Source organism: Stegodyphus dumicola, chromosome 11 (assembly GCF_044657685.1).
Source record: "Stegodyphus dumicola isolate Sdum_Otavi_A_Nest chromosome 11, ASM4465768v1".
Lineage (NCBI taxonomy): Eukaryota > Metazoa > Arthropoda > Arachnida > Araneae > Eresidae > Stegodyphus > Stegodyphus dumicola.
Genome location: NC_140778.1, coordinates 114,271,628 through 114,297,692, shown reverse-complemented (window position 1 = coordinate 114,297,692; position 26,065 = coordinate 114,271,628). Strand labels below are relative to the sequence as shown.

Genomic DNA, 26,065 nt, shown 5'->3' with positions numbered 1-26,065 from the left:
ATTCACATTACACAAGGGAAAAAAAAAAAAAAAAAAGGTGGGGGGGAAGAATCTATGCAGCCAGTCTATTCATCTGGATTTGAACCCATTACAAACTACCAACATGCAACAGTCCTAACCACTTGGCCAGTGCAAACACAATAAAACAAAGATTATAGAGTCATTTGATCTAGAAGTCATTTTCTTGTCTACCAATATGTCTTAAGTATGTTCTATTGTAACTCTCAAATGAGATGCATCCATTTCAGTATCCTTCTGACACATAATCTAATTTGAGATAACAGAGGTTGCCCATCTAAACAAATCTTTAACATTACTAACATTCTAAATCTCTAAATGAAATGTTGCAACAGTACAATGCTTTATTTATTATATATTTATATTTATATTAGGCTTTAGGCAGTAAATTTCTCATTCAATAAAAAAGTAAAGTAAAATATAATGCAAACATTGTAGTTCATTTTAATCACTATTTTCTTCTACTATATGTATTTCTATTATTTGCTTTCAAACACTTAGATATGTAAAATTGTTATTTCCATAAAAGAAAGCTTCATCAAAAAATGACAATATCACTAAGTTTGATACATTCAATGCAAAAAACAGCATTTTGTCTAAAAACATAAATACTGCATTGCAAAGAACCTCAAATAGAAAAAGATTTTCAGGCATAAGAACAACATGGTTGATTTTATTTTAAAAAAATTATAATAATACTTTCTGTGTGAAATTTTTAAAAACTATTTGTTAAAGTATATAAGATTTTGATTAATTATTAATAATATTTCATTATTAATGAAAATAATACAAGCGGTTTTAGTGCTGGAAAGGAATATACTTTATTATTTAAATATGACAAAAGCATACTTAGACACTCTGTCTAGAGCAGTGATTCTAAAACTTTTTTGCCCCTTGCACCTCTTTCACCATTACTAGACATCCCCACTACCTTTCTTCCGAAACTTTAAAAATACATATATATTTATTCAAATTTATATTACTTTTTAACGTTTTTCATAAATTAAACAAATTTATGAAAATTAATTATTCATTTTAGTACAAAAAATTTTGCTAAATACCAAAACGTGAATAAAAATAGTTTCTTTACTTTCAAAAAACTAAAATTAAATGTTTAACAGGTAAGTCTGCATAAGAGACTAACTGCATTTCTCACTGAAACAAAGAAATTCTCCTCTGGTTGAAATCCCTGTTCTAAAGGAAGGAATGCATTCTTGGAAAACTAACAGCCTTTATCAACAAGTAATGATCACATGTATATTACTCTTAATAATAAAGGCTAATGACAAGTGTGCAAAATAAGGTGAATACAAAGGGTTGAAATTAATTAAATATTGGAATTAATTCATTTCAGTCCTTTGTATTCAATAATTCAATTTCTTTTCATTTCTTATATGATAATTATTTTTTCATAGAAGGAAGCAATAATGCAAAGATGTTTTCTTTTTTTTTTTTTACAGATGAACGTGGACCCTAATATCCTAAACATGGATGATTTTAATAGCTGATAACTTTTTCATTAAATCTTGCAAAAATTCTAGAAAAAATGTGAAAGATATGAAAAAGAGTTTCAGTCGTAGATATCCATACCATTATATCCAATTTTTATCGTCTTGGAAGTTCAGTACAACAGTATGAAATATCATTAAGTGTACAGGAAAGTGGGAGTAACCAAAAGGTTCATTCATTATAACTTGTTAATTAGAGCAATAATCAACTACTATATTTATAAAAGGGTGAAACAATAAATGTGTATTATAATGTGGAAAAATCAAAAAGGCTGTTAAGCTGTGTTACAATGTGGGAAAAAAAATAAACCTTACCTGTATTTTTAGTAGGTACTAAATTTTGCAGCAGAATTTAAGGTCAAAATACTGAAACAAAGTACTTAAACCTTCAGATAAATTTCAGTTTATTTAATATAAACTATACTATGTTCAAACAAAATTTAGTCAAAATAATTGTTCTTTTAAACATGAAAAGAGATTATCTAAATAAAATTATTAAACCCATTTTGTCCTACTGAGTTCAAATAATCATGAACCTACTTAAAGTATAAAAAAAGATGTTAATCTTTCATTAAGTAAACTAGCAAAGCAGTTATGAAAAACGGCATTGATTCTCACAAGCTAAACTCTGTTTATGATTATACAAGATATTTTACCATTTAAGTCAGAGTTTTGAAAGCTTAAAGCGCAGATTTAATCAATTACTTTACTGCAGAGTTGAACTAAGCATATTTATTTCAAATTTAAAACATTCTGAAGTAATCTTATAATTCATATACAGTGGAACCTCAAGATACGAGCACCTCTATATATGAGAAATTTGAGATACGAGGAATTTCTCATATATAAAAAAAAATCCGGCTCTAAATATGAGCATTGACTCGAGCATAGATCAACGAGCCAATCTGTTGCTATGTGTGGTGCGTTTCCCGATCTGGCTCGACTCGGGGTATCTCCTCGTCAGATCACTCAGTGTTCTTTGATCTTCATGTCTGTGTGCTTGCGAATTAATTGTTTTTTTTTTTTTTACTTTTAAAGTGAAAATTATTATTTCACGATGACTCCTAAGAAGATTGTTGCCTAAGATAGTGCTGCAAAGAAAAAGAAGGAAGCCATGGGCTATTGAAATTAAGAAAGAAATCATAGATAAACATAAGTGTGGTGTAAGAATGATGGAATTGGCGAAGACTTACGGCCATTTGACATCAACAATCTTCTGTTCTGAAGAAGAAGGAAAAATCAAGAAACTTGATGTGGCCAAAGGAATTACCGTTACATCCAAGCACTGTTCAAAACTCCTAGAAAATGTTGAGAAGCTGTTGTTGGTGTGGATTAAAAAGAAGGAGTTAAAAGGCAATTCGGTGTCAGAAGCTCTCATTTGCGTTAAACTAAGAATCTGTACTTGGGCCTTCACCAAAAAACATCAGGTTTGTCGACTGAACATGAGATGGCAATGGGATTTTTGGGGGTGTGGAATGGATTAGCTGGATTTCCACTATTTTCAATGGGGAAGTTTATTTCTACGAGGGCTATCCAGAAAGTAGATTACGTTTTGGAATAAAAAATTAACAAAGTATAGGAAACAAATTTTATTATATACAGATGAAAGCCACACTCAAATACTACTTTTCTACATAGTCACCATACAAATTAAGGCATTTATCGTAGCGATGTACGAGCTTGGAAATTCCTTCGTCGAAAAATTCGGCCGCCTGCGCCTTCAACCACTTCGTTACCTCTTCTTCTTTTCGCTGATGATTTCGTGCAACAAACTTCGCGAAATTTGTGGAAAACTCAAAGAAAGTTCCGTTATTGTGAAATTTCGATTTTCACGGACTTTAGCATCGACTTTTTCGAGAAGTTCGGCGGTCACTATGCTGGGTCTCCCACTTCGATCTTCGTCGTGAACATTGGTTCGGCCATTTTGAAATCTTATGACCCACTGACGCACTCCACCTTCAGTGATAATGTTGTCCCCATACACTTCACGAAGCTGCCGATAGATTTCTATCGGTTTACAGTTTTTTGCAGTCAGAAACCTTATTACTGAGCGCACCTCGCAGCTCGCGGGATTTTCAATTAACGCAGACATTTCAAACCGTCACAGTATCTGAACGGAGCACAGCACTAACCTCTCACTAGCACGGCTAGATGCAGACTGAGCTGCGCAACGCTCTGACCCCAAGATGGCCGTGCTAGCCCCACCCCTAGCGGACACAGACGGAAACGTAATCTACTTCCTGGATGGCCCTCGTAGATATGAGAAATTTGCTATACGAGCTCAATGTTGGAACAAATTAAACTCATATCTCAAGAGGTTCCACTGTACATAAAAAGGATAACAAACAGAAATAAGTTTAGTCTTTACAAGTTTCATACTACACATAAATATTAATTTAAAAAAAACTTAACTTACCTTGGCAACACCTGAAGAGACAATTCCTACTCCTACTTCTGACACAAGTTTAACAGAAATTCGAGCAGAAGGATTGGCACATTTCAAGTCATAGATCAACTGATCATAGATAAAACATGTATGTTAAATAAGAGAATAATATTTTCAAATATACTAATATAAAGCATGATTTTAATATAATTTAAAAATAATAATTACATATAAACAGTGGCGTAGCGAGGGGGGGCAAGGGATGATGCCTCGGGTGCCGCTCCCAGAGGGGGCGCCAAATGGTCTCCAAACAAGATTTTTATCATATCACTGTTTTTTTTCGGGGAAGGGGGGGCGCAAAAAATGTATTTTGCCCTGGGCGCCAGTTATGCTCGCTACTCCATTGCATATAAATACAGTAGAATTTTACTAATGCACACACTTCAAAACCAAGGATTGTGCAGATTAGTAAATTTTGTGGATTATAGGTCTTGTCTTTCTAAGTATTTTTTTAATGTGTTTCCTTTTCTAATTTTTACATTGAATCTGAATTTTTGTATAGAGGAAGCTAACTAAACCACATTGATATCTTAAAACTTAATCAAGATTTAATGAATACAAAACTTATTTTTAAAAATAATTACATATAAAGAAAATACGTTCAGTATAAAAGGGGGAAAAAACAGTATATGAATAAAAGTACTTACACTTTCTTGCAAAAACTTTTAAAAAAAGAACTCTCTTTGCAAAAATGCATCAAAAATTTTACATAAAAAGTACTGTATATTGACCAATGAAATCACTTTAAAGCAATGTTCATGCTCTTAATATATATATATATATATATATACAAGGTGATTATAATTAAAATTTAAGTTTCAAAACGCTATAAAAAAAGAACCACTCATGAAAATGACGTCAAATTTGAAAGGAATGTTATTGAAGAAGGCGGAAAGCGTATGGCAGAAGAAAAAATTTAGTTTCAAAAGTTAGCAACAGATGGCGCTGCAAGCGGAAGAAGACGTAAATTAAAATGTTAGTTAAATTTCAGTGTTATAAAGCCGTCAGGTACCAGGCTGTTCCTCATTTTGCGTCTCAGACGTTCGCCATGGGTGTTTCACTGCAGGACCGCGCTCTGCTGGTAAAGCTGTATTACAAGAATGATGATTGTGCAAGAGTAGCTCTGCAAAAATTCAGGACACTGAAGGGTATAAAAGAAGGCATTGGTCCAATGAGTGTCGTATGTCTAAAGAAAATGATGCAAAAATTCGAAGCGACAGGTTCGTTTGATGTGCAATCTGGTAGAAGGAGAAAACGAGTGCATTCGACGGTAGTTGAAGAAGTGGCCCCAGCATTACAGGAGGGGTCGGCCGGTGGTGTGCAACCATGCAGTGCACGAGGAATTGCCCGAACATTGGACAGGCCTACGAGCACGGTGCTGAAAATTGTACGAAACATCCTGCAATGCTATCCGTACAAAATTGGCTATGTGCAGGATTTGCTTCCGTCTGACCTGACAGCTAGGGAGACGTTTGCGTTAGAATTCCTGGCTCGCATGGAAATGGATAATGAATGGCCGTGGAAAATTTTGTGGATAGATGAAGCCCATTTCTATCTGACAGGATACGTGAATACCCAGAATTGTCGAATACGGGCAACAGAAAATCCATTGGTAAAGCACCCCGTACCACTTCATCCTGAAAAGGTCACTGTATGGTGTGGCTTTACGGCATCATTCATCCTACAACCATATTTTTTCGAGCAGACGGGTGCTTCCGATCCTGTTACCGCAACCGTCACTGGTCAGAGGTATGCGTCTCTTTTGCGCAACCACGTGATTCCAGCTCTGCAACAGCATGGATGTGTGGATGAAATCATTTTTATGCAAGATGGCGCTCCTCCGCACATTGCACATCACGTGAAGCAGCTGCTGAGGCGCCATTTCGGAAATGCTCGAATTATCAGCCGTCATTTCCCTACAGCCTGGCCGTCCCGATCGCCTGATCTTACTCCGTGTGATTTCTGGCTGTGGGGATATCTGAAGGATGTTGTGTTCCGTGCTCCAATTGCAAATTAGCGGAATTAAAGGCACGCATTTCACAACACATTCTGAACATCACCCCCAGAGACACTGCGATCCGTTGTGGAACATGCTGTTTGTCGCTTTCAACTTGTTGCACACAATGGTGGACACCATATTGAACATGTTTTGCGCCAGTCTCGTGACAGTTCCGAACTTCTTTGATGAATGGTTCTTATGCGGTACGTCGCCGCAAAACTCATGAAACCGATTTGTCCCTTTCGATGTGATATGTACAGTCATGCAAATAAAATTATTCAACAATTCTAATTTGTCAATACGTTTTAATGTGTAACTTCCACCTTAGCCGTTGTTTTACGAATCATTTCTTGTCGTGATTCGGCCGCTTACAGCGCCATCTGTGGCTAACTTTCAAAACTAAATTTTTTCTTCTGCCATACGCTTTCAGCCTTCTTCAATAACATTCCTTTCAAATTTCACATCATTTTCATCAGTGGTTCTTTTTTTATAGCGTTTTTAAACTTAAACTTTAATTATAATCACCCTGTATATATATATGCTGTTTACAAAACTCCAGAAATAGAAATTTCCTTAAACTGAATTCCTATGTTAATTCTGTCACTATGTTCTGTGCAGTTGGATTAATGATACTAAAAGTGTGCTACAACTGAAACTTTGGATTTACTAAAAGGAATTTCTCTGTTCTTGAACTCCCCCCCCCTTTTTTTTTTTACCCACGCTTTCTACTTTTAATGCTATACAAAATTTCACAAATGCTTTTAAGATGTTAAGAAATTATACTTATTTATCATTGACACTGCTTACTCACTGTGTGCAATGTAAATGAACTAGTTACAAAGGTCATTAAAAATTGAATACAACATCTGAAAAGGTTCGGACAAATAAATTCTTGGCACATGCCACATTACTTTAAAGTTAATTATCCACATAAATTAATATTAAAAGACAACAAAATATGAATTTTATAGCATAAATTTATTTATTATGTGATTCTGATATAACATATATTAACACTTAATTAAATATTATAAATTTTATGTTCTTTGGCTCATTTCTTTTTGTAATTTTCTTGCACTTTTACACTGAGTACTTCAAATATGATGAAAACATAAAACATTAATGTACATACTAGTGTGTAGATAAGCTTAGCAATGCATCACATTACTAAGAAATAATTAATTTAGTTAAAGTAACTTTGTTAATATTCCAGATCTGTAATTGTAGAATAGTTTTTCAAATTGCTAATGAAAGTATGAAATAGACAAGACGCTTAATAATTTAAGTCAACTTTGACAGGAAAGAAAAAGCTATAAAATACTGAATTTATAAATCAGATACTATGTAAATCAAAGCAATTTGTAAAATTAATATAATATAATATATAATATTCTTTGGTACCAATCTTCAAATTTTAAAAGCATTTCAGTTCTAAATGTTAAGTAAAATTTTAAACACATAATAAATAACTTAACGCATACGAAATTTAGACTCTCATGAAGATGCTTTTACATATTAGCTAGTAATTACCAAACTATTCAAGAAAATCATTTTTTCCATAAATTTAATGATGATTAAGATATATTTTAGTTCTGCTTTTTTTAAAAAAGGCAAACTTACAAAACATAACACACAAAAACACATATAATATGACACATAAAACTCTCAATGGATTTCAAAGCTTTAAACTGCAAAACTAATTAACTATTTTCAACTTTATACCACAAACCTAATTGACCACAAAAATATAATCCCTGAAATTCTAATTCTAAAAGTTTAAATCTTAATACATTCATCCATTTCATGAACAAGTCTTAGAAGAACTTCCTCAGCTCATAATAAATAAATTTTACATATCAAAGGTTTTATTTTAATAGGAATTCTTTGAAATACTAAAAAAAAATTACTTCAGATAAATCTTCAATGGAATATATATCATGATGTGGAGGAGGACTGATAAGACCTACTCCAGGTGTAGAATGTCGTGTAGCTGCAATCTCAACAGTTACCTAAAAGAAATATAAAAATCTTTAATAAAATAAAGAGAAGTATGAAATAAGAAGTTTGCATCGACTCGATAAAGATTAATTATCAGTTAAGATATGGAATGCAAAAAAATACTGATGTGATTAAAATTTCATTTGAAATAATTCAAATTAAGAGTACATGAAATATATTATTATTTTCCTTTTTTTTTTTTTTTTTTTTTTTTTACTTCTTAGTTACTTTGAAAAAATACATCATAGAAAATTTTATGGAAAATTATTCTTAATATTTTCTGTGTCATTCGGCAGTCATGAATTTATCAACACAAACTGTAATTATTACAAATGCATTTTGCAACCTTACAATAAGTGTGTTGCAAATTCATTAATTTTCTTATCAAGTTTCAAAACTGTTCATACAAATTTCTTGTTTACCAAAAAGTCTCTATCACCATTATTTTTGTATTTTTCTTCCCAGAATGCCAATCTGATACATTTTTACCAAGTTAAACTTATTTTTTTTTTATTTGGTATTCATTCAGTACCTCTCAGAATGATGTTTTATTGATTCACACCTTCAAATTTCTATCCCTTTACTTCTTCAACCAACTTTGTAAAAATATACAGATTTTGTAGTTAAATAAATAAGCTTTTACATAAAAATAATAATGTGTCACTATTATATTCTATGTAAAACTTAGCAATTCTGTCCCCCAAGAAAAAATACATAAATCATTCACATAAAAAATGAAAATGTACTTAATGAATAACTTTTAATTTAGTAGTGACAATTTATGATATTTATGAATTATCATTGACTAAATAAAATATTTTATTAAATATGATATTTACGAATTATCATTGACTACATAAAATATTTTATTAAATATGATATTATGATATTTACGAATTATTGACTAAATAAAATATTTTATTAAAAAACTTAATCTTTGATTAATATCAATTAAAAATGAATTTCATAATTAATTGTGGACCAAAAAAGTATTTCGCTTTATGTTCAGTAAATTTCATAATTAATTGCAGACAGGGAAAAATGTATTTTACTTTATGTCCTGGAAGTTCTCCACCTTCTCCTGGTTTTGCTCCTTGAGCCATTTTGATTTGGAGTTCATCTGCATTTGCTAAATAGCCAATAGTTACCCCAAATCTTCCTGAAGCAACCTGCATTTAGTTAAAACAATATAATATCATGTTTTCATTCAGATGAAGTTACATTCTATGCATAAAATGTATAAGAAATGGGGAATTAAAATAATTTGTCAGGCTATTAAAAATTATTGTTGAAGAGGTGTTATTCGAAATAATAGCTTTCCTTTAATATAGATCTTGATTTATTCTTACAATTCAGGTTCTTAATAAAGAACTCAACTTGAAAATATTTACAGCAAAGGAAACTAAGCATACTAAGCAATAGCTATATAATTTAAAAATGTCATTAATTAGAAAAAAATAGCTTCAAGACTTTCATTGGTTTGGAATAAACCTATTACCAGGCATATGATAAGAGACCTTGCATATTGATGGCAATTATATGAAATCACAAATAATTTTTTTTTTTTTTTTTTTTTTTTTTTTTTGTTCATCACCTTTTCAAAATGCAGAATAAAATATAAAAAGAAACAAAGTTTGAATTTAATTTAAATTTCAATAAATTTATAAAAACATTCTATATTATTTAAAAAAGAAATATATCACATTTTCAGGTTCTATGAAATTACTGTCAAACATTTAATAATAAGAAATTTTGCTTTGTATGAGTAATAAACATATTAATATTTCAGTAATAAAAAATAAAAAGCTTCTCTTATTTATTATAATTATAAGAAAGCAAAATTTTAAAATGGAAGCATTCATTAAAGTACATAATAATACATAAAGCTACCAAAAAAAATAAAGGTTGTATTAGCACTAATACCCATTAATAGACAAAAAAAAAAAAATCAAAACTTACCTGCTTAATAGCAGATCTTTTATTATTTGAGCTATCAGAACAATGGAAGCGATCAGAGCTTTCTCCACCCTCTCCTGTATTAGATTTTCCACCAATGCGGTTCATAGCTATGGCTAAAGTTTCATGGGTTTCAATAGATATGCTGCCTAAACTCATTGCTCCTAAAACAAAAAGTACTTTTCAGCTTGATATAGAAACACTACTCAATGAACATGACTAGACTTCAGAATTTTAACTATACAAATCTTGAAAACTTTTTACAAACATAAGGGATATCTATCTCCATTGGATATTATGCAATATTATACATGTTGCAGATTTAAGAATTAAATTAGGATTTGTATTAGTAAACATGAAAATCCTCTTTCAGTTAAATAGTCTGCCCATTAAGGTAAAATTTATAACAGCAATTAATATGCACTAATAGAAATCAACAAAACCCTATTTATGAAGTGCAAAACAAAGTGGTTACAATACTTCTACAACAGTGGCTGTTTGATGGTCTGAGCAGAGAGACTGATGAATGTTTTATTTTAAGAGTTGCAGACAGAAGATAAATACACATGAACAAGTGGTATGACTTGTTCATGTGTATTTATCTCTGGGATCTCTGTCCATCAAACTTTGCCTGCTTTTCATGGTTGATGGGATAATACTTAAATATCAAATTTTCTAATATTTAAGCATAACATATTAGTTATAACCACTGCATAAAAATAATGAAGATTTCACTTAGTGTCACACCCTGATAGCCTTTTATGAAATCACAGTTAGATAAAAGATTAAAAGAAAAAATTGAAAATATATCAATAATTGATTTAACAACATAATCAAAAGAACTAAAGTGTTTTACTGTGACCCAACAAATATATACAGCACACTTTGCTTATATTTCATAAAAAAGTAACTACTTTCATAAAAGATGATATCAAATAATACATGCTAAATATAATGTGCACACTTTTATTTTTCTTATTTATATATTTAGAGATTTATACAAAATATTTGAATGCATGTGCAAATTACAATCAAAGAGGAATGAAGCAAAAATAACTTATCCAAAGAAATAGAATCTTACATACCAGTCACAAATCGTTTAACAATCTTATCTGCAGATTCAACCTCACATAAAGGAATAGGATCTGGATGAAACTTCAATTCCAATTGTCCTCTGAGCGTACAGTCTCTAATACTGCGTATTGTACTTTCCACAAATCGATCATACGATTTTTGAGAATTAACTTTGACAGCTTCCTGTTTTAAAACAAAAAGAAAACTAATACTATCACAATGTTTCATACAAAAATGAGAGACTAAACTACATATACAAAAAATATAAAAACTATTTTTATACAATTAAAAAAATATATACCAGGGTTGGCCAAACTTCATGTCAGTAAGAGCCACATGTTTGAATTCAGGAGCGTTCGAGAGCCGCATCTAGATTTTCTAAAAGCCACAAGTTCATATTTACATCATTATAGAAGTAGTGGAGGAGGTTTCAAATAGAAAGAAATCCCTGATAACTTTGTAAATAGAGTCTAAACTAATTAATTACTTCTTTTTGGACACTGAATAGTTTTAGTTTATCATATTTCATGCATATATTTTATATGCACGAGCCGCACAAATTGCCAGCGAGAGCCATTCAGGCTCGCGAGCCGCACTTTGGCCACCCCTGATATATGCAATACATAAAATTTAAGGATGATTATCTTTCTGACAGTTTCTAATACTCTGGAAGGGTCAGGAGAAACCAAGAATTCTTTTTTGCATAGGTTTTGCAACTTGCTATTTCCTGCCTACTGTTGTGATTAATCACAACAAGCAACTTGTAAACAATATATGCAATGCGATATAAGAGTAAAACATTTAATGCACACCAGAGATAACATGTATTTTAACTCTTAATTGTTAACATAGATCAATGAAAAAAGTACTGGTAAAAAGAAGTTATTAGGTTTTCTTTGGTTGCTGAGAATTAACATATTCATGCCCTATCTAGTCTTCAGCACACACATCATATATTATACATCAATATTATATATTATACATTATACAGTAGTGGTGTATAATATACAAAAATACAGCAAGTATGTAATGCTAGAAATTAATCCGATTACACAATCCTATACCGTAGGGAAAAGAAATAGCAATATGAATATTCTTCTGAGCTTGTGGGTTTTTTTTATGGTATTGACTGCTCAAGCTCTCAGATTACTGTGGCTCAGATTTCTTTAGGTGAGCCTAGAGAGTTAGTTCACAGTAAAAAGATGTAATGACTGGGATCTCTGGATTTCTCTCTGGATCACATAATATTTAAACACAAGCTGTCATATATTAATCCAATGCAAAGTAAGTAGTAACAGCCCTATGCCCAGTAAAAATGTATATAAAGGCAGTATGTTTGCTTATGAGTGTTGGACTGACTGCTGAACAAAGAGTGTGTTCTCTTTGAGTTTGAACAAGAGTTTGCGAATGAGTAGCCTGCTGGGTCAGAATGCTAAAGTTCTTACCACTTCTGTTGTAAACACTGAGCAGTCAATCTTTTCAAGTGGGAGGGGAATTTCCATATTTGGAGCACTGGGATGAGAGGATGCAAGTTTTGCTTACGTATCTATCTTCTCATTACCTTCAATATCTATGTGAACTGGGACCCAACACGAGCAGCTCTTGATGAGCTCAGTGGGAAATATAGAAGCATTGTCTGCACTTCTTGCTGAACCAGCAAGCTACAAAGATGGATGCCTTTTGTAGGCTTGAAGAAGATTCAGCTTTCATTGTAACAGCTTCAACACTTTGATTGCTTGGTGACAACTAATTCAGCCTAGAACTGTAGCAACTTTTTCAAATGGCCAACTTAAATTTCCCTTTTCTACAGTATTGGAATCTGCTACTTTGCATTTGAAATACTGATGTTCTATGTTTTCTAGTAGGAAAATCAAGTACATATGATGCCAAAAATCCCATGAACAGCATCTGATGCTTTGTATTCCCATCCAGAATTAATTATAAGACAATGCCTGTCATGTGTAGATGAGAGAAACATGCTGCTGCACACCTGTTGTAATCCAGATTTAGCGCCTAGCCACAGTGGATGAATAAAAAATCAAGCTCTTGAAGAGAGGATAAATGGTTGCTAGAACACTGGGAGAATCATTACAGTGCAAAGATTTTTGAATAATAAAATGTTTTGCATGCACACAAGCATCCACTCTTTTTCAGTCATTTTATTCATCTGGGGAATATAAATGTTTTAGCACATACAAATTATTTAGAGAATTTGCTATACCAAGAAAAAGTTATCAACTAGAACTCAAGTTTAGCACACAGATTAGTTATTATAAGAAATGCAAATAATTTAGATTTCAGCTATGTACATATATGATGGGCATACAAAAAAAGGTTGAATCTGACTCTGAGGATAAAAAAAAAAGGGCTGAAAATGGTAAATCTAAACACATTTGATGGATGCCGAAAATCAGCCTAAAGGAAGGTGATTTCCCGTACTATGAAACTGGAGTAAGTATGGATTAGACATAGCACCGTACTTGAAGACAAAGGATGGAAGATGATTCAATAATTGGATGTGAAAGGATTGAACTCCTATAGGCATGTCAGAATGGGAGGATAAATAGCTAAGTATATATGGCACTGATGGATTGTGAAATAACTTCTACACATTAGTACAGCAGTGGAGAACAGTGACATATTAGGAATATCTGCTAGAACTATTTGATAACAATTGTGTACTAAGGAGTTGTAGTTCAGTATATCTTTTTGCTACTTCAGTTAACCTCCTACATTGATATCAGAGACTGTGTGGTGTAGAGAATGAAGATAGCAAGACCTTGAATGAGATCACATAATTTTCCCTAAAGAGTTTAGGTACAATTTGTATTTCCAGAGCAGCCAGACCTTTGATTGCCAATACCTTGATGACTACCATCTAGTATAGCATTATAGTGACCCTACCATCAGCATTATAATGAGGAATGCCATCACATTTAATTTACAGTTGCCACAAATTGCTAGTGGCTATTATTGCTAAAGAAACATTCTAGAATTGATTCCAACAGGACAATCTTACTGCCCAGGTCACATGCTTTATTTAAAATTCCTTGTTTGACCACTAAGTGTATATTCTTTTTTCACCTATAAAAGATAGCAAACTCATTTACCTCACAGAAACATGTTTGATATGATAACGAGAAAAATAGGACTATATGTCACGACAGTAGCAATTGATGAGCACCAGATGTTCATTTAGTCTGCATGGAATGATGTTCTGCAGACAGCTATCAAAATTTTGTATACTGCAATGCATATGATCAATTATAACATACTTTCCCTTTTAAAGTGGGACTTTTAAAGTGGACTACTTTCCTTTTAAAGTGGGACAAAATGCATTAAATTTAAATGTACCTGACTCTAAAATTTTGCTCATTCATGTCCCATCAAATAAATATCTTTGTTATAACTGATGTCTTTTTTATTATTATTATTTTATTTATTTGATGTTACAATTTCTCTGAATAACAATCATTAAGCAATTTTAAGCATAATAGGTAAACATAATCTATGATTCTCCACTTCATTAAAGAATTTAATTAATTATTGGAATTGCATTACAAAAAGAAACATACTTGTAAGTTCGCAATACTTAAAGGATCATTCACATGAGCTTCTCCACCACTTCTCCAATGATAGAAACCAGGATTTCTTAATATGTGACTATCACCATTTCTAGCAGTGAAAGCTATACTGTGTCTCTCAAGAGCTTCCAAAGCAATTACTTCAAAGTTTGCACCACCAATTCTTGATGGAGTATTCTGAAATAAGCATATTAAAATAAGGTATACAAAAGCATAAAAAGTAGACATCTATTTTATTTTCAATAGAATGTCTTCTAAAAGTTTTGTGAGCTTGTAAATAGCAATAATGATGTCTAAAATAACAACAAGAATGTTCCAAAATATGATATAACAGTGCAAGCACAAAAGTACAACACAGAACTTTCACATTTTTTTTATAGTATAAGTAGAGCTTTGAAAAAGAATATTGTTGCATGCAATGAATTTATACAGTTTTCTTTAAATAACTGAGCCTGATGAACAACGTAAATTTAAAACTTTATTCTAAATGAGATTAAAACAGCTCTTACAGATAATGTAATTAGCAATAAATATCCCAAGGAGACAGCAAAAGTAAACTAAATTTTTCTTGAACATGCAGAAATATCATAGGTTACAAAAATCTTTCATGCAAAATAATTTAAAGCAGTAGTCACCAAGCAGAAAGTTCAACAGCATAGAACAAGCAAGAAGACTTGATCCATTTTGCTTACAGCCACTGTTCAAACAGCTTACTACTTACAGATACCATTACTCAAAAAAAAAAAGAAAAAAAAAAAAAAAAAAAGAAAGAGAGAGAGAGAGAATGTACCTCTGGAATCTTACACAAAAATCCCGCCTAGGACTTTCAAAATTATCTTTGGGAAATTTCCAAAACAACATCAAGTAGACAAGAAATTACGAAATATTGTTAACTTCACAAGTTAAACATTAACAATAAAATAAATATAAAATTACCATATAAAAACCACAAATTAGATAAATAAAAATAAATACATAACATCATTCGAGCATATACAAAAATGAAAACTACAAACAGAAAACACAATATTTACATAATCACAATAATCTAAATCAATAACTTAATATTAAATATTTAATAAAAATGACTTCATAAAATCCATTATGAAAACTGACTCGGATAAATATCAAAATTTGTCACAATATTAATTCCCCAAACTTGCATAAAATAAACATAAGCAATGATGTATCCTAACTACTTTCCTTTTTAAAAATTAATTATATAGCTTTTTAAAGAATGTTCTTTGGAATTCCAGTTGCAAATGCCTTACATTATCAAAAATGTGGTCTCAAGAATTAAAAGAAAAATTAACACTAGCAATAAAACTTAATTTCAGAAATTCCTCTTCTTTATATTAGTGGAAAGAAATGATATTTCAGTTTCATTTAGAGTTAACACAGAGATTACAATATTTATAGGGGGAGGAAAACTTGCTGCATACAAATGAGTGTTAAAATATACGTATGCACATAAATATTAGTATACCTTCTAAGAGAACAGTTATATGAAATTTCAAATTACTTCAAGAATAATGCACAAGTTTCAAAAGCATATCAGTAAACAAATCCTAAGATAATAATTATAATAATACAAGTAGAAAATGTATCCCTATTTTACATAAATATTTCACATATATAATCCATTCATCAAATATATTATCATTTTCTAATTACCTTAAAACATTTTTCAACAACTTCATTAGCTAAACCTAAAGCTTCAAATATTTGAGCACCTTTATAGCTTTGAAGTGTGGATATTCCCATCTTAGTCATGACCTGAAATTTTTAATTAAAATATAATTAACAAAAAATGTAAAATAAAATTCTAAACACCAAAATAGCTAAAGTAAAATTATTCTATTTTTTCTGGGAATCTAGTCAAAACATAAACTAACAATAAATCTAAACTGAGTACTTCACATAATTTGCTGTCATAAAATTTGCTATTACACATAAACTTATCTCATATATTTATAGAAAAATAAATTCTATTAGCTTGCCTATTTTTCTCCTTTTCTTTTACTTATTTTACAGCTTGCAAATCAAATGGGCAAAATTAAAAATTTGTTGTATTTTTCCCCCTTCCTCTGCAAATTTAGATTTACTAATATAAGCTCACCATCAAAATACTTTGTTATAATACAACTTAATGAGCTTATATATTATCAGTATAACAGATTAACATATGGTAGAGTATGAGGCTCTAAATAGAATCTTACAGAAACTTGCTGCAATAGGCTTAAGTTGAAGTAATTATTGTTAATTCAAATTTTTAAAAAAATCCTGTTTAGAAGACAGCTAGCTTTAATTAAAAAAAGCTTTGTGGGCTATTGTAATACATTTTAAAATATAATCATGTAGAACTTATGAAATGATTCTTTGATATGCAGGAGATTTGACTACTACTGCATTATTAAATATCTACTCCAAAGCTTAAATAATATATTAAAATATTCTACTTTCAATTAAAATGGAGGGGGTTGTGTTTGTTTGTGTGTGTCTCCTAAGTGAAAATGAACAAGATTTTGACCATGAAATTTACTTTCTGATGATTTTCCAAAATTCATTGAAAGTTAGTCAATTAAAAGTTAATTAATATAGCAGTATTTTATAGTCTCTCTTCAAACAAAAAAAAAATGACATGAATTAAAGTAACAGACATTATCAATTTACTTGAAATTTCTTATAATACAATACTAGACAATTAAATACATGCCAAAATATTTAAATGTTTATATCATTTATAAAAAATATTTTATTACAATATGCTTTTATTTATCAATAAGGTACCTTAGAGATTCCAGTTGCCATAGCTTTAATGTAATTAGTTTCAATTTCCTCTTCTTTCATTTTAGGAATAAGTAAGCCTTCCCTATTCAAGCACAGTGCAATTTCAAATGCTAGATATGGGCACACAGCATCAGCACCATATCCAAGAAGAACACACATTTGATGAACTTCTCTTGCTTCCCCAGTTTCAACAATAAGACCCACTTTTAGGCGCTTGCGTTCATTAATGAGATGATGGTGCACAGCTCCCAAAGCTAGAAGAGCACTAAAACATTAAAAAACAATTAACTCAAGAATTGTTCTGCAATAAAACAAACAGCTCTTATTCCTACCCTTAAGATACATGATATGCACACTGTAATAAACCAAAAACTGATCACTTTTCTTCCCTAATTTTGAAATTTTACATGGTCGGAGGGACTTTGCTCTCCTACCTCTAATATTTGAACTTGGATCCTGTTATCATTAGCAAGTAACTGAAAAAACTAGCTAGTGACTCTGGTCATGCTTAGCATAAAGATGAACAATCTACATCTATATGTAATGCTGTATTCTTTATAATTAATAAACAATCCACATCTGTATGTAATGCTGTATTCCTTATACAGTACAAAGTCTGTAATCCAGACATCCATTATCCGGAATGATCTATAATTTGGACATCAAAGCCACAAACTTTATGCTTTACGCATGTGCATAATGCATTTATGCATGCTCGTTACGCTTTTACACATGCGCATTTAATGTATAACGGACGGTATAAGCAAGGCTAAAATTATCTTTAACTGATTCTAAGGCATTTCAGTTAATGTTGCAGATTGTGTTGTTCCTTAATCTTTGAATTGGATCCGGCTTATTATTTTTGCAGACTGTTAGAGCAATTTTATAAAAGTAAGCTTGAACTTTCGATTATGTCACATAGAATTTCCGATGCTGGAGCTCCCAAAGGATCTACAAAGCGAAAGTATGTTTCGATGTCCATCAAACAAAAAGTGGAATTGCCGCAAAAAATGGATAAAGGCATGAAGAAAGTGACAGAGAGGTTAGTGAAAACGAAAAAACTTCAATTGACAAGTTAGTCGGTATTCTTGGCACAGCAATTACAGGACTTGAACAGCCAAACTTTGTAACTGAACAAGAAATTATGTCTGTTTATACAGAATTAAAGAGAAAGTATTAGCACATAAAACAAAGCAAATTAAACAACTTACATTGAAAGAAATGTTTAATAAAGTAAACAAATAAATATTAAGCTTTTTTATTTTATTTTATTTTTTTTTTTGTAAATTTTGATACCCTTTAGATCATAATTGTTCTTTATTTCATAAATTATGGTTTCATACTTTTAATTTTATAATTTCTGCATGCCATCTTACCAGATTTAAACTGATGATCTATAATCCGGAATCGCCGAAGTCCCGACGAGTCCGGATTAACGACTTTTGACTGTATAAATATTATGCAAAAATAATCATTGAAAACTTTGAAACTATTTCTTTTTTTTCTTTTCATCATTGTTGTGCTGCTGTGCTTAACATTTTTACAGTCTGTCCAGTTCCAAAAAGAAGTTTGTCAACTTCTGCTGTAAAACATCGTGAACGATAAATAAAATATACTATATATTTCAATCATTGCATATCAAACTAATACCCTGCTAAATAAAATATAATGTATATTATAATATACTCTAATTTATGTGAAAATAAAATATTCTAACATTTTAGATCACTCTCCAAAATATGACTGAGAAATGAAGAAACACAGTTTCTGAAGTTTTCAAGCTGCAGTACCCAAAAAAAAAAAAAAAAAAAAAAAAAAAAAAAAAAAATTATTCCCCTTTTTTTTAACAAAGCAATGGAAAAAAAAATTGGTTAATGTGGCACTACTACAAATAAAAGTAACACTGAAAGTGGCAGATTCAAAATTAACAAAGAATCATGAACAAATGTCTGAAATACTTTCCGACATGTATAACTATACCTCATATATATTTATAGCCATAAAGAAAGGGTTGGGAAAGAAATGCTTGAATCTGTAGATAATCTATGAACGGAGGATATGCATGCGTATTATATGATTTAATTGAAACAAAACAAAGGCTATCTGCCTAAGCTGCAGAATATGAGGGTCTTGTACGGCCTTTCTCCACTATTAATTACTAAGTACACATAAGGTTACATAATGATCATTCTCATCCTAGGTATTTGGTTACATTGGTCTAAAACAAGCCTCATGATTGTGATTACATAGAAGAACATGCTATATTGTGTAACAAAAGAGTACTGGTCATGTTTGGACTGCTACATTTCTCTGTTGTCACTTCATGTGCCTTTAAAAACAAATTTAAAATGTTCTTTACTTGCTGTAAATCACATATAACCAAAACCACGAATATCAAATTAGCAGATACGGAGACACAATTATATCAGCTCTAAATATTTAATTTTACTTAAAATGGGTAATTTTTTTCCATTAAAAAAATGTCATTTGACAGCACACAGGAAAATATCATTTTTTAAAAAGGAATAAACTAATCAAATATTAATAATGCAGAATCCATTTACACTATGTCAAAATTAAACTATTTTATTTCTTAAATTTTACACTCCAAATGTTTGTTTTTGCACTGATAATTCATTTACGTGCTTTGAATGATATCATCTAAAGATTCCCATGCCCTAAAACATTTGTTAAAGCTACTCAGAAGTTATACATAGGTTTACTTTTTGTTTTTCTGCCGAACGGCAGTAAATTTTTCCTGGACTCATTGATCTTGACTGATAATCTGAAACTTTGTTTGTGCCTGAAGTTTGTGACTGAAACCTCCCATTTTCTCCAAAGAAGAAACAATATATTGCAAATTCTGGTTAGCACATGCTAATCCACAGTGAAATAGAATGATGTGAAGAATAATTCTACGAATACTCTCCATGTTACTACTAACACAGTGCATAGGTCTAAAGTATATGGTTATGTCAGTTCTAATCAAACAGATGGCATACCACGCTATTTTTGCAAGGCAAAAATGTATTCTGCATCTCAGCATTGCTGTTCTCCTTTTTTCATATTAGTAAGATTACTCTGCCATACCTTTAGCAAAATCCCAAACAGACCAAACATTCTGATAGATCTTATAATTTATTACCTAGGATGAATTGCGGCATAATGATCTTGAAATGTATCATCACATTTCTAACAATTTAAAATAATTGCTTCATTTCGTATCTGATAACTGGTAAAATATTAGAAATTAATATTACATGGCACCAAAGATAATTCAAAAAAAGCAAAGCTTTCTCAACGATTTCTAAGTAGGCAATAAATTCTACTCAAAATAATGAAAAAAAATCTCATATTTCCTGAAGTTTAAATCAAGTAAAAAAGTTTATAATAACTTTCAGGGGTTTAATTTTTTTTTAAAAGAAAAGTAATTAACAAAATATAAAATGAAATAGGTTGACTTCAGGACATGAGTGTTTTAAATATGCAGTATGTACTTTTTAAATCACTAAATAAAATAATATAACATTTCAGCTATTTTTTTTTTTTTTTTTTTTTTTTTATTTACCTATAAGATCTGTTTTCCAAATTTGAAATGTACTACTCAAAATGTTTCAGAAAAATAGCTATGACAAATTTTTGTCCCAAGTTTTGTTTTATGCATTATTTAATAATCATTTTTAGTTAAATATTAGGTTCATCAATTGTGTTACATGTAACTCTTCTCTATCAATTTTTTCTTAAACTGACAAAGCCTTGAATAAGACAATATTTTTTTTAGATCTATAAGATCTGTTTTACAAATTTAAAAAGTACTACTCAAATGTTTCAGGAAAATAACTACAGGGTTGCCACTCAAACAGGAGAATGAAATTCCCTGACTTTTCCACGTTTTCCAGGTATGTTTCGAGAAAATTCCAGTCTATTTGCGTAATGTACGTTGGCTGTGCTAAGAGGTAAATTAATTATGGTATTACTTGTACTGTATAGCAAATTCACTTAATTATTCAATAAATCCCAGAGGACATTTATTTTTAATTATTCTTGGTACACTTTGTTTGATAATTTTGTTTACTTTTCCACTTAAGAAACTTAATAAAATTTAAGATATATACATTGGATAACAATTGTATGTTTTATTTAATTATTACTCAAATAATAATATAACATTTCAGCTTCAACATGAGGCTAATCCGGTTCTTATAAATCACAATGCAATGCTAAAAGTTAGGTTAGATTTTAGGTAAATTTAATTTGTGCGAGGTGTCTTCTTAAAAGGCACCTTAACACTTGAAAACACAAATATAATTATAATAGGAGTTGTTTTCTCCACTGAAGATTGAGATTAGAATCTGCCCAATCTGAAATAAAATAAGGCATTTTTTGCAGATATTCTGCAGCTAAATGAAAGAAAGAAATCTATTTAATGATATTTTTTTACTAAATTGAGGTATTTCATATTTATTTCGCAGCATACATAAGGAAAAAATATGTGCATTAAATTTCGTGATGTCATCATACTGCTAGAATTAATTTCAGGATTATGCCAGAGAAAATTTCCTGAAATTTGGAAATATTATTTACTAATGATAAATAAATTTAGAGGGAAGAAGCAACATTAAATGATATGAATAACATAAAAATAAAGATAATTACTTAAAAATTGAATTAGAATAATCAACGATATTTTAGTGAATATAGTTAGCCCAGATGACAGATTACTATTTTTTTATTTACTGCAAAATGACAAGGTATTTATTAAAAAGAAAAGAAACAAAAAAGATTTTGCGGTAAAATCCTAGTATATGGTATGGCCTTCACATGATTTTGAAAATTGCTCATCACCATGTCGCCAAATCACCCGTTCACTGCTCATCACCATGTCGCCAAATCCCGCTGTACCATACATGGAGATTATTTTAACCAAAGAACGTCTATGTAAAGAAGAAAAGGTTCCATACACGTAAATGCTATTACGCCGCTAGAAAGCGGAGGAAAAATTTGCCAAGGGATTTGGCGACGGAATCTGGCGGCCAAAATTTCCCTCTCCGCGATGTGTACAGGAAATTGAGAAACACGTATTAAGATGAAACGTTCTTTGACAAAAAAGAAAACTTCGAAAATCCGTTTTTAGATTATTGAGAAAAATCCAAGAAGAAACGTTTTATCAAAGAAAGTTTTTTCTTAGATTTTTCGCAATAATTTTAAAAACGGATTTTCGTAGTTTTTTTTTTTTTTTCCTCAAAATAATTAATCCATGAATAAATTTACTTACGCCAAAAAACATTTTCTTTTCCTTTAGAGTTTAAAGAAATTTTAAACGATATTCATTTTATGAACTCTTGATAACGTGACCTTCGAACTTTGACACCGGTTTCGAGCTTTGGCGACAGATATATCTAGCATGCACAGCTGTTTCTCTCTATGATGGAATGGAGCCACGTCTGTTGCAGAGAGGTTTTCCTTCTTTACAATACATATTTTTTTGATTCTAACCTCCATGGTACCGTATACTAGGATTAAACCCATTTTGTGTTATACGAGAACAGGTACTTTCTTTAGTTCATGCACTGCACATGCGATTCTCGAGGTTACTGGAAACCAAAAGTTGTGGGAAACTTGCTTTGCTAAAAGACAATCAAATTGGAGCTGCGGAAATTGGCTCTATGCCAGCTGCCCGAATGACACTCACGTGATACACAATTCGCCAAAAAAGTGATGTCTTCTGACGTCGGCGCAAAACTTGCCGTTTTTGGCGGGATCGTTGTATGAAATTCCCTGACTTTTCCAGATTTTGACTAAAACACTTAAATTCCCTGACTTTTCCCTGAATTTTTTGGTCAATTTCCGAATTCCCTGACTTTTTCCGGTTTTCCCGTTTTTCCAGGTAGCATGGCAACCCTGTAACTATGACAGAATTTTTTCCCAAATTTGTTTTATGCATAATAATAATCATTTTTAGTTAAATATTAGTTTCATCAGCTGTGTTATATGTCAACCTTCTACATCAATGTTTTTCTTAAACTGACAAAGCCTTGAATAAGATAAGTTAGTGTACAAATCGATAATTTTCTCTATACATCATGTCATTATGCAAATCAGAACGAATTTTCCTTGATGATCACTTCCAAAGAAGATCAAAATCTTCAGAAACTATGGGTAATTATCCAAGAGACGATTCAATGTATAAACCATATAAACAAGAAAAATTAATTATTATATTCAAGAATAAATGTTTTACAAATAAGCATATGAATTTACCTTATAGGTACATTCTCTTTGCTAGCATTTCTGTCTGATAGTATCACAAGACTATAACCATTATCAGCTGCATCACCAGCCTCTGTGCAGATTTTATCAATAGCGTGAACTAAACCTTTGCATCCATTCTCTTTTGGATATACAATATCTATTACCTTGGTCTGGAAAATTTTCAATAAAATAAATTTTGCTTAATTGCATGATAAATTTCTACAGTTAAAATAAAAGCAAATTTTTAAAAATACATAATTTAACCCTTTGGCTATGAGCTTAAAAAAAAAAGCATTTGGTAGGAAAATATTTAGCACCGGCTGAATACAAAAGATGAAACATGCACAACTAGTTTGATTCTACGACTGGGTTATGTTACAGTGAGTTTCTAAGCACTTTTTAACCCAGCAATAATTTAATTTGAGCAACGCATTGCATAAAATGACTATAAATATATTTCTACAATTTAAGATATAAAAAATCAATTGAAAACTTTTAGATAAAAATTTAGCAAATTAATAAAAATAATTTACTTTCCACTTCATGCTGAGTCTGTTAGAGATTATTTTACTCCCAATTAGTTTGTAAATCTGCCTTAATGTGGGCAGTACATATTCAAAGTAGTCAAACTTAGCTTGTCTAGTTTATCTATGTCACTGAATATGTATTGCAGCTTTTAGACAGATTTACAAACTAATTTGGGGTAAACAAATCTCAACTTAATGGACTTGACATGAAGTGGAAAACAAATTATTTTTCTATTGATTTGTTAAAGAAAAAAAAAACTTCTGCGATTAATTTTTATTATGAATATAACACACTAATAGTTCATATTTAAGATAATTAAACTCCTTTATTTAAAAAAAATAATTAGATTACAAAACAGAGATTAAATGACATGAAACTTGAAAGGGACAGGCATTTTTGCCTATGATCACACATTTTAAGATTTATAGCTAAAAAATTTCAATTTTTTTTTATATATATATTTTGAACTGTAGAAATAAATAGTCATCTCTATGCAATGCATTGCTCAAACTAAACTTTAATTTGTCTTGAATTTTCTTTCTTTTCTTTGAGGACAACATATGTAAGCAAAATTTGAAAATGGGCCTGTTATGGATTTACATGGTCACTATTAAAAATATTTTTATTTTAAAAAATATTTGTTAAAAAAGCACTATAAAATCACAATCTGAGTGCGTATTACAGCTCAATATAACATATATAATTTATGACATTGATTCTAAAATGCTATTAGGATAGTTACACATTAAAAGCTATAAAATTTATATGTTTTGTAACAAAAAAAGCACAAAACATTTATGTGGCTTTTTATTTTAAAAATTTTGTATAGATATATAAGCCAACTTATATCAATGTCCTTCTTTTTAGCATTTTTCCTAACTTTGTTTCAACAAACAAATCAATGTTCTCTATGCTTCATCTCCTAATTTGCTGATGTTTCAACAATAATGCCATTAGAAAACACTTTTTTTCCTTCCTCGCTATGTAACCAATTTTCTTCTCAACAAATTTCCTCTTTATTTTAGAATTTTCAGATTTTACTGAAACGTTCTAAAAAAATGCATGCATTTACAATGCGTATGAGAAACTTCTAATTTTATTTCTTTAATAATATGAATATTGAGAATAAGTATGAAATGGTATATTGCCAGGATGGGAGCCAGTGTAGCAGAATTTTTATAATTTAATGAAGCACTTTGAATTTTATTTATTAATATTCTCATTTCTAAACAAAATTTATAAACAAGAGTATAATTAATATCAAGTATTTGGCAATAGAAATTAGGAACAGCAAAAATTTTAGAATTTAAAGAGGCATGAGGTAGTAGAATATAGGAACCACAAAGGGAGCACTAGAAAGCGAAATGCCTAGCATTGGCTCGATGTATTAATGTATTAACACTTTGAATACCATAACGCCTCAAATGCCCTTTCATTCAAATGAGCACAACAGCCCCAAATGGCCAAAACTCTGATGTTGTTTCCCTTCCTGCCCTAAGGTATGTAGTAGCAGGTGCAGTTTCCCCAAATGCATTGTACCAGATTACTGCAGACAGCTTTTGTGGTTTATTATCTTTATTTGTGAGAAGTAGAAAGGATGTCATATGAAATCTTCACTCTTCTTTGTGCGTTAATGAATGGGGAGAGAGAAAATTGCTCTGACTCTCGAAAAACATTTTGGGCGGTTCTGTATTTTAACATACCAACTGTCGAAGGCTTCGTTTTTCAGAGTTAAGACATACAAGATCAATCATTTAAATTGTCAGTTTTCAATTTCTTTATAAAAAAATTCCTATCTACAGATACTTGTCAATGTGACAAGATTAGAAACATTAGACTTTTTACAGTTTCCCATGCTTGTATCTTGTGAGAAAAAAAAAAAAAAGAAAAGAAAAGAAAGATAAATATGACA

General features: G+C 30.7%; 1 protein-coding gene across 5 annotated transcripts in view; it reads right to left on the bottom strand.

The window, feature by feature from the left end:
• The window catches only part of LOC118187282 (uncharacterized), a 145,514-nt gene that overhangs the window by 68,683 nt on the left and 50,766 nt on the right, over window positions 1-26,065 (bottom strand). For all 5 annotated transcript variants that reach the window (XM_035357472.2, XM_035357474.2, XM_035357471.2 and 2 more), the window contains 9 exons: window positions 23,635-23,795; window positions 17,374-17,638; window positions 16,258-16,359; window positions 14,575-14,760; window positions 11,011-11,182; window positions 9,929-10,089; window positions 9,022-9,138; window positions 7,879-7,980; window positions 3,943-4,041 (listed from right to left, as the gene is read on the bottom strand). In XM_035357472.2, the coding sequence (XP_035213363.2) occupies window positions 3,943-4,041; window positions 7,879-7,980; window positions 9,022-9,138; window positions 9,929-10,089; window positions 11,011-11,182; window positions 14,575-14,760; window positions 16,258-16,359; window positions 17,374-17,638; window positions 23,635-23,795 (1,365 nt within the window). The remainder of the gene's footprint in view (window positions 1-3,942; window positions 4,042-7,878; window positions 7,981-9,021; window positions 9,139-9,928; window positions 10,090-11,010; window positions 11,183-14,574; window positions 14,761-16,257; window positions 16,360-17,373; window positions 17,639-23,634; window positions 23,796-26,065) is intronic.